The following is a 9,961-nucleotide window of genomic DNA, read 5'->3' on the forward strand; positions in this document are numbered from 1 at the left end:
TATGGGATGTCATACAGCTTCATGTCAAAAGAGGCGAACTATCCCTTTAAAGGATTACACAAATCACTTGATTACAAAAAAATTCTTGATGAAAATTATTTGCTTCAACGCTTCTTTTAATTCATACCAATACGGTCTGCACTGTGCTCACCATGTTTGATACGAATAATTGGAACTCTTCTGATAGTGCTTACTTCACCAGCGTGCGAAAAGGCAGTGCTTCCCTGTCTGCAGGTGCCTGTTACACCGAAGATTCTTTCAAATTAGAAGGCATTCTGACGCTGCAGCGCTTCGCATTTCTATGACAATATCCAAACAGCACATCACTACTTCAACTGCTCTTTTATGATAAAAATGACTCCCCTATGCCTTGTATTATTTCTCAGTATACTATTTGTTTACCATATTTTTTACCCATCGCTTGACTTCCACTTATCAATAGATTGAGTCTGTTATAACTCAACCTCATGGCCATAATATTAATGCATGGCGCTTGAGTGCATGACGTAATCTGTCAAAGCGATATATAGAACATGATCATCTTGTGCAGAGTTCTTGGAATAAGACACCGGGCCCAGCTCCTTTCGGAGCTCTCTGTTCATTAATAACTGAGAAGAGAGGCTGGAGCTCAGAGAGACAGAGGAAAAATGTTATGTGGACAGGGAAAGGCCCCTGTAACACATCCAGTCCTCAGAGCGGAACACACACAAGGTAGCGTTTCACTTCAGCATTTCAATGTAGCTACATCAGCAGGCTTGTTAGCTGAAATGGACTCCAGTAGAGAACATATCTGATTATACGAGTAATCAATGGAATAATCAATAGAACACTCAAGTATCACCATCATTATTTTTTTTGCTTTTTGAGGATAATAATTGGTAAATAATGATGAGTATGGGGTGATGGTGATGATGACCGATGGGGTGATCACGTGTGTATAGTATGTATGTGTGATATATAATAGGTGTAGGTAATGGCTATGTGTTGCAGTGATGTATATTATATGTAAACTTATGAATACTGTTGATGCAGTTGACTACGGAGTATACAGTGGAAACCGCTTATAGTGATCACGGATATAGTGATCAACCGCTTATACAGATCAAAAGGCTTGGGACAGAATCATTTCTATACAAATGCTGTTTAAATAATTCGTTTATAGTGATCAAGAAATCCGCTTATAGTTTTCATTTTTGGCCATTTTATTAATGTAAACATGTGCAAAAATAATTTTAAAACTACGTTTAGCTATTTTATTTTTTCTGGACGTCTGCTTCTGGCTCGGAGTCGCTAGCTAACGAGTTGACACCGGGCAGCAAGCGCGCAAATCATGGCTGGAAAAAGGAAGTCATTTTCTCTTAATGAAAAACGTAGTCTCCTCGAGGATTATGAAAAATTACCAAAAACGAGCCAACGAGATGCTGCGGCGAAGCTTGGCATTCCTCAGGCTACCTTGTGTAGTCTCATTAAGCAACGAGAGACAGTCATGAATGCTAACGGAGAAAGAAAACGACAGCGCCCGGGAAAAGCACCTGCGGTTGAGGCCGCCCTGGTGAAGTGGATCGATAATGCCCGGTCTCGCAACGCCCCGCTGAGCGGACCCTTGGTCAGGGAGAAGGCCGAGGCATTAGCAGCAAGCCTCGGAGAGGAGGATTTCAAAGTTTCTGTCGGCTGGTTTGAGCGATTTAAAAAGAGGGAGAACATTGTGTTTAAGAAGCTGCACGGGGAGGCTGCTGAGGCTGACACTGTGTCACGCGATGAGTGGCTCGAGCAACAATGGGTCAGGATGAGACAGGAGTACAGTGAGGAAAGCATCTGGAATGCTGATGAAACCGGGATTTATTTTCGGGCTCTACCTGATGGCACCCTGACCTTCAAATCTGACAATAAAAGAGGGGGGAAAAAAATCAAAAGAAAGGATTACGGCTTTGTTCGCCTGCTCTGCCGCCGGAGAAAAGAAGGAACTTTTTGTCATTGGAAAAAGTCACAGCCCCCGCTGCTTCAAACACGTGCGTACACTGCCTGTTCGTTACGCAGCTAATTCTTCTGCTTGGATGACCGGGGCTCTCTTTGTGGAGTGGTTGAAGGACTGGGATCGCAAACTGGGCCAAGAGAGGAAGAGTATCCTGCTGCTTGTGGACAACTGTTCAGCCCATAACTTGAACAACTCAACACTGAGAAACATCCGACTCGAGTTTCTGCCGAAGAACACAACCTCAATTCTCCAGCCCTGTGACCAAGGCATCATCAGAACAGCCAAAGCTTACTTTCGCAAAGAGATGGCCCGCTCCGTACTACGCCAAATTGATGAGGGGAACAGAGCAGCTGCTGCAGACATCGCAAAGAAAATCAGCCTCTTGGATGCTATTCTGATGCTGCGGGACGCCTGGGCTGATGTGGAGGCCTCCACAATCAGGAATTGCTGGAAGAAAGGAGGTCTGGTCATGTCACCAGAGGAGGAACCGACAACTTTTGATACACCTGCTGAGACCAGCGCTGACGAGTTTGAGCAGTGGATCGTAAGTGATGACAGCACTCCGGTGTCAGAGCCCGTGACGGATGAGGACATCATCTCGGAGGTACAAGAGCGCTTTGGTGCGGGTACCAATGCTGCGCACAGCGAGGAGGAGGGGGAGGAGGATGAAGAAGAAGAGACCGTTGTCCCATCCATAGCTGAGATGAGGAATGCAGTTTGCATTTTAAAGACTGGTCTCCTGCATGGTGGTTTCAAAAACTTTGACCTTTTACATCGTTTTGAAAAAGAAGTGAACTTGGTGTTGGACAACACTCTGATCCAGGGAACCATGGATAAATATATGAAGTGATTTAATGCGGCGCAGCAGGGCCGCAACACAAAACAGAGGTAGCTTTAATTTTCTTGATGCAGTTCTATGTTGTTGTTCTATGAAACAGTTCGTTTCAAACTTTTATTTTCAGACATGTTAAAAATGCACTGGCGGGCGGCGGCACAGCAGAGCCGACGCACGTATTTGAGTTATGTCTGCGCACTGCGCATTGTAATTAAACTTGCATGGTACTGTAATAAAATTCAGTAAATACTGAAGCTATCCGTTTCATTTCATTTTTCTCATTGAAAAACGGCATTTACAAATGGCATTTAGATGATATTCTGCATAAAAAAATAAGTGAAATACCTGTACTGTAATACAACTTCGGTTTTAGTAATCAACCGCTTTTAGTGATCAAATTGGCTCTGGACCAACGTGATCACTATAAGCGGTTTCCACTGTAGTGGGAATTGAAAACATGTAAACTATTGCGGATTGGATGGGGGTGGGAGTAAATAAGCTTGTCTTCATCCCACTCCTTTTCAAGCTGGTATTCTGTTGTTTAATTTATCATTTGTTGTTTTCTATGCCCAGTGGGCATAAGTGACTGTTATTTATAAATATATATATATATATATATATATTTTTTTTTAAATTTATTTTTTAAATTCTGGCTTGAAATAAATAAACAAATACACGAAAAAAAAAAAATATCCGAAAAAGTACCTCAAAGTATGTGCTGCAGCCCTAGGTAAAACGTCCAGTTACATTTTATTTTCTATTCAATTCATGTGTTCTCATTTCAGTAAAAAGAGAATAAGTTAAAGGGATAGTTCGCCTCTTTTGACATCCCATAATTAGCCATATTATTTATGAACATTTTCTTACCTCCCGCTGTGTCCTGTGAGCAGAGTTCCAGCCTCGTTTTGGCGTTGACAAAAGTAGTCCGGCTAGTTGGCTTGGGTGTAAAAAATAAAGCGTTTTGCTTCTCAAAACAATATGCGTTCATAAGAGTAATACATTTGCATCACAAAATCGTTGTGGAGGAAAAGGTCAGACCTCACAATCGCTTGGCGCTATTTTCTCACCCTTCGTATCACTGCCTGCTGTGCAGAGCGTGCAGACCGAAGTGCAGACTGAGCAGTTCCCTGCTGCCGAGCAGCAAACACCGTAACAGGAGCGGCTGTCGGCAGGTGGCAATCACGCAGTGATACGAATGGAGAAAAAATAGCGCCAAGCGATTGTGAGGTCTGACTTTTTCTGGAGGGACGATTTTGTGATGCAAATGTATCACTCTTTTGAACGCATATTGTTTTGAGAAGCAAAACGCTTTATTTTTTTGGCCCCAGCCAACTAGCCGGACTACCTTCATCAATGCCAAAACGAGGCTGGAACTCGGCTCACAGGATGCAGCGGGAGCTAAGAAAATGTTCATAAATAATATTGCTAGTATGGGATGTCATACAGCTTCATGTCAAAAGAGGCGAACTATCCCTTTAATTCATTAACTGTTCTAATTGGTTTACCTTTGCCCAGCAAAGAGCTTCACCCTTCCAACTCTGGTTCTCTTTCAGGCTCTGAATGGAACTGAGGTAGTCACATGCCAGCTGGTGCGACTCTGGAGACCCTGCAGTACACAGACCCAGCTGGACCCCCAACTCGGACAACACGGGCCCCGAAAATTTACAGTCCTGCGGAGGAAAAATGGAGATGGGAAGAGAGTTACATCAAAGAAAGAAGAGCATTAGTATGTAATCTTTCAGTGTAACATACAATACTGGGCAGAACCACTCAGAAGAGCCGACTTGCCAAATGTTAATCATTTCTAAAGTAAAACAAAAGTCAAACCAACGCCCTTGGGTAGTATGAGATAAGATGCACAAGATTATCTTCCAATGTCCCAAAAAACACAAAAGTCTGTTGTCATGAGTTGAAGAATAGGTCAAAATTCTGGAAAATACACATTGACTTTTTGATTGAGATCTAAACCTAATCAAACTTTGGATATTGTTTGACGTAGGGATGGGCATTCGATGAAAATTTCTTCGTCGATCGTCGGGAGAATTAATGATTAATAATCGATTAATCATTAACATTTTTATATTAAAAAATAGCATAATTAGGCCCATGTCAACTTACTAGCCAGCTCCTGCGTCCGCTGTTTGTAATGAGTTTCGATGCGCCTCGTCACGGTGCGTCTTGACGGCATGGTGTATTCGGGTTACAGAAACTGTACTAAGTCCTGAAAACCTTTGCCCTCCACGGCACTGATGGGGAGCATGTCAGTTTCAATCATCTTCGCCATCAGTTCGGTGATCTTCTCTGCTCGATGTGCGCTGCAGCTCCTTCTGCTCTGTGCTAACACCGAGTCAATGCTAGGCTGAGATAAAGATGAACCACCACCGTCTATCACAAGGCTTGGATGCGCATTGTTTAAGTGATACATCATTGTAGTAGTCGATGAATTGTATTTGTAATATGCATTGCAGTGATTGCAGTGCACTATGTCATTTTCTAAACGAAAATGTTCCCACGCCACACTTCGCCGCTACCTCTTCATGATTAGAACTAGGCGATGATGTAAGGAAGCTCGCATGTAACAATTAAAAAAAAAAAAAAAAAAACATTCGGTTCGTCGAACAAAGTGAATTTCGTCGACCAAATTCTTAATGATCAATCATCGATTAATCGTTTAATTATGCCCATCCCTAGTTTGACGTAAAAAGCTAAATCTTTCTCCAAACGTTTTGTGTCGGTCATCAGATTGGATCAGTTTTTTTAAAACCTGCAAAACCTCAAACACAAATAAGACTATTACGTGTTTTTAATAGAAGTTTTGTTCTGAACAGTTTCTTGGTTAGAGAAGCTTTCAGGATACAACAGAGAGCTCTGAAAGTTTGTGGCAAGCTGAGATATGCACCCAGCAGCGGGTTTAAAGAGAGATACTCTGTCACAGATACTCAGTGACATCAATCTTCTCATTTTCTCTTCATAACCACAAAGGTAAATATATTTTCCCAGAATGACAAAGTTTAGCAGAGAGGGACCTCACCCAACCAGAAAAGGATGTGTGAGCCAAAGGACTCAACTTTGCCATTTCTCCACAACAAATGCCAGTGGTGGACCTCATTACAGCTACTAAATCTGCAATAAGGACAGAATCTCTGAGGCAGAAGCTATGTATGAAGGCAACAGCAGCCCTCTCCCGCACTAAAGCTCCTCTCTCCAACCTCACACCAGAGGAAAGAGAGACAGGGACATCCCTCAGCAGAGACCAAAACATCACCATTCTGCCAGCAGGCGAGGGAAGATGCACTGGTGCTCCCAACACAGCCGTTTATCACAGAGAAATGACAACATTGCTGAGTGATAGCACCACCTATGAGGCCCTGAAGAGGGGCCCCACAAACAACTATAAGAAGAAAGTCACAGATTACCTTACATAATGTCTAGGAACAAAGCCAATTATAACATTTGATATATAACATTTAATCTTTTTGCCACAGACTCTCTCCTGGGGAGGCCGTGCATCTATGGACTTCCCAGGATACACAAGGAGGGAGTCCCACTCAGACCCATAATCAGCAGCATCAACTCAGTCACCTGTAACATTGCTAAACCCCTCGTCTCCATCATAGCACCCCTGGTAGGAAACACTCTGCATCATATACACAACTCCACAGACTTTGTGAAGAAGATCCATCATCTGAAACTGTCCCGAAGTGAAACCATTGTGTCCTTTGATGTGACCTCATACAAGTTTGCACACGAGGATGCAAAATACCACAAGTTGCCTTTTCTGGACTGTGCCGTGCACATTGAGGTTTACAGGAAACCCACACATACTGACCAATACCTGCTTCTGGACTCGCATCATCCACTAGAACACAAACTGGCTGTCATCAGAACACTACATCACCGGGCTGAGAGTGGACCCACTAAGGCCGAGGGAAAAATCAGTAGTCCAAGAAAGCTTTTCAAACCTGTGGACACCCAAACTGGGCCTTTGTCAAATCAGCAATGACAAATGGACCAAAGCACACTGTTAGAGAAGCTAAGAGCCAATTCTTTTCTATTCTATCCTAAGAGGAACAGACGCAAACAAACTGTAATTCCATATGTGGCAGGAGTCTCAGAGAAAATTAGAAGGATCTTCACTAAACACGACATTCCAGTGCACTTCAAATCCAAGAACATCCTCAGACAGAGACTGGTTCACCCAAAGGACAGAACATCTAAACAGAATCTGAGTGGCGTTGTGTATGGAGTGTAAAGTGTGCGGACCTCATGTAGGAGAGACCAAACAACAGTTCCACAAGCGGATGGCACAACATAGGAGAGCCACCTGTTCAGGTCAAGACTCTGCAGTGCACCTACAACTCAAGGAAAAGGGACACTCTGAGGACAGTAATGTACACATTCTGGACAGAGGACAGATGGTTTGAGACAGGAGTCAGGGAAGCCATCTATGTTAAACTGGAAAACCATCTTTGAACAGAAGTGGTCTCAGGTTCACCTTCCCAGCACCTGCAGTGCAGCATTGTCTCTCCTCTCCAGGCAGTTTCATAATCATTCACACTTTGGATCCTGTGACCAAAAGTCGCCCTTTCAGACAGGTAGGCAGCTCAGAGGTGACAATGAATGTCCCGACATGCATGTTGGTCGGGGGCTCAGTGACATGTGCCTGTAACAACCCTCTCTGCTTATAAGCTGATACTCCAGTAAAGTCCAGTTGCCCTTATTCCAGCTATTATGACAAAGTATTTAGTAACTGTTATTAATAGGAACAGATGAAAAGAAGTCAAATTCATTGCTATGAAGCAAAGATATAGCTGTTCAATTTATTCTCAGTCACTATCCATCAGGGACATACCTACTCATTTTTAAATTTCTTAAGTTTCATGGAGTTATTTTTGGAAAAAAAATAAGTTTGCCGTCTTCCCTCTTAGTGAAAACAATTAAGAAAAAGAAAAAAAGTAACAAGAATGAATATACTTACGGTGATATTTTCTGGATCTTTCAACACCAATCCAATATTTCTCAGTACCTTGTCCCCAAGTTGCTCAGGTATGCTCTGCACCAAACTCTGAAGGGCTGCTTTATAGTAGGACTGTGCATTTTTCAGGAAATAAATCTTATTCTGCTCCCCCAGCTCCAGAGCAGTGGTGATCATGAAGTCTTTGGCACAAGCGCCTATGTTCACCTCAGCTGTAAGAAGGAGCTCCTTATCACTGTGGAGCACAGTTAGGTCTCGACTCCTGAGAAAGCGCTCAGCGACAGGTGGCCGCAGGATGCTTGCTGCATAGGAATGAACAAGCATGGACGTCAAGTGGAGCTCCACAGCCACGTCTGCTGTGCTGGACTGCTGCAATTCTTGAAGAGCTCTAATGGGCTCCAAAGAGTATGAAAGGAAGAGGAAATGCAACTTCACTTTACCATCCATCAATTGGGTCCTGATTCGGTTAGTATCCTCGGTTTGTGTCAGGGATTTAAAATACTCCACCAAATCCTGCCAGCAGCTGACCATTCTTTGCACAGAGTGGATGACAAATAAGCACTGTACTGAAACCGGATTGGATGGGCAAAAAGAGTCTGCATTAGCAAATATCTCCTTCAGACTGTCATTGATGGAGGGGCAGGTGGAGTAGTGATGGTGGATGTCTCTAATCAGGTCAAGCACGTAGCTGAAGGAAGCCATGAGCCCAGCCTGGCACGCTCTTCCTGCCAATCCAGGCAGGCCACAAAGTGATATCAGCTTTGGGTTGAAAGTCTGGAGCTGAGACACAAACACCTGCTTCATTCTTGGGTATGGAGCAGCACAATAAAACACAGCAAGATTGGACAATGGAATGTCAAATTTCTTCAACAGCTCAATCAGAAGGTGTGCATCAGATTCAGCTCTGCGTGTAATATTTTCAGTGTCCTTGTCCACTAAGAACTGTGGATCAACGGTGTCAACACTCATCTGCAGAGTGGTTAGCGGCCTCACCACACTAACGCCTGAGCTCTGGTCAAAATAGCCAATCAGCACAAAGCTTGTGCTCCGTCCTCCACCCAGCCTCACCCCTGCATACAGATAGAGGCAGTAAGGTGCGTGCAAGGTGGCCTGTTTAATATCTTTTGAGTACGTTGCATCAACACGATCCCAATAGTGGATTCTGGAGAAGTTCATCAAATTGCTGTCGCAGAAACCATTTCCTTGAGTCCCGTTGTCCGCTGCCGATTCTTTTTGTTTCGCCCTCTGTTGTGTCTCAACGCACTCATCCTTCACCGTCTTCAGTTTTTCAGTTTTCTGCTCCACTGACACAAACACCACATCATCCTCCTCATCTGATATCAGTAGTATTGCATCTGCATTCTTGCCAAAATAATCTGCTGGTTTTCCCTTTATTGGTTCTTCTGCTGTTTTGCCATCCATGTTCACAGTAAGGTCTGGATTCTGATGATGGTCGTGGGATAAAGAGGCTATTGTACCTGAAAAAAAAGGAAATAAGCACATTATTAGTCTCAAATACTCAGACATTGGTCTTGGTAACATAATTGTTCAACATGCCTTTCAGAGATAATAAAACTAGCGCTGTGCGATATGGACAAAATTTTATATCCCGATAACGATATATATATAGAAAGAATAGAAAAATACTTTATTCATCCCCCAATGGGGAAAATTCAAATTAGTCAAGTAACTCAAAAAATTATTAATATTTACAATGATTGTATATTAACAACAACAATAATAATACCAATTCTAATAAAAATACTACTAACAACTAATAATAGCCTAATAATAATAAATGACTAAAAATATATATATATATATATATATATATATATATATGCATATCCTGAAATAGTATTTTTTCTTAAAATTATATAAATGAATGGCAATTTCTGAATTTTTGAATGGCAATGGCGTCTGTAATTTGGCGGCGTCTGCGGGACTGCTTGTGATAGCGGATGTCTTTGGTGAACAATTCGCTCAGGCTCGTTTGGTGTGTTTTTTTCTTCGTTTGTGGTTTTGAGGTAGTTTGTCACATCGTCACGCTGTCTCTGTACTGTTCTTCATGTCGTGTCTTTAAGTGATAGAACAGATTAGACGTGTTCAAAGCGCTAGTAACGACTTGTTGCCGGCATGTTTTGCAAAATGCAAACCTTCGTTTGACTTTTTAAAA

General features: G+C 42.6%; 1 protein-coding gene across 1 annotated transcript in view; it reads right to left on the bottom strand.

Moving 5' to 3' along the window:
• LOC142390428 (uncharacterized) overlaps positions 1–9,207 on the bottom strand; it is a 34,651-nt gene extending 25,444 nt beyond the window's left edge. The window contains exons 1-3 of the mRNA XM_075475843.1: positions 7,789–9,207; positions 5,026–5,169; positions 4,316–4,480 (exon numbers count right to left, since the gene is read on the bottom strand). Of these exons, the coding sequence (XP_075331958.1) occupies positions 4,316–4,480; positions 5,026–5,169; positions 7,789–9,207 (1,728 nt within the window). The remainder of the gene's footprint in view (positions 1–4,315; positions 4,481–5,025; positions 5,170–7,788) is intronic.
• Positions 9,208–9,961: the final 754 nt, after the last annotated feature.

This window comes from Odontesthes bonariensis, chromosome 10 (assembly GCF_027942865.1).
Source record: "Odontesthes bonariensis isolate fOdoBon6 chromosome 10, fOdoBon6.hap1, whole genome shotgun sequence".
NCBI lineage: Eukaryota > Metazoa > Chordata > Actinopteri > Atheriniformes > Atherinopsidae > Odontesthes > Odontesthes bonariensis.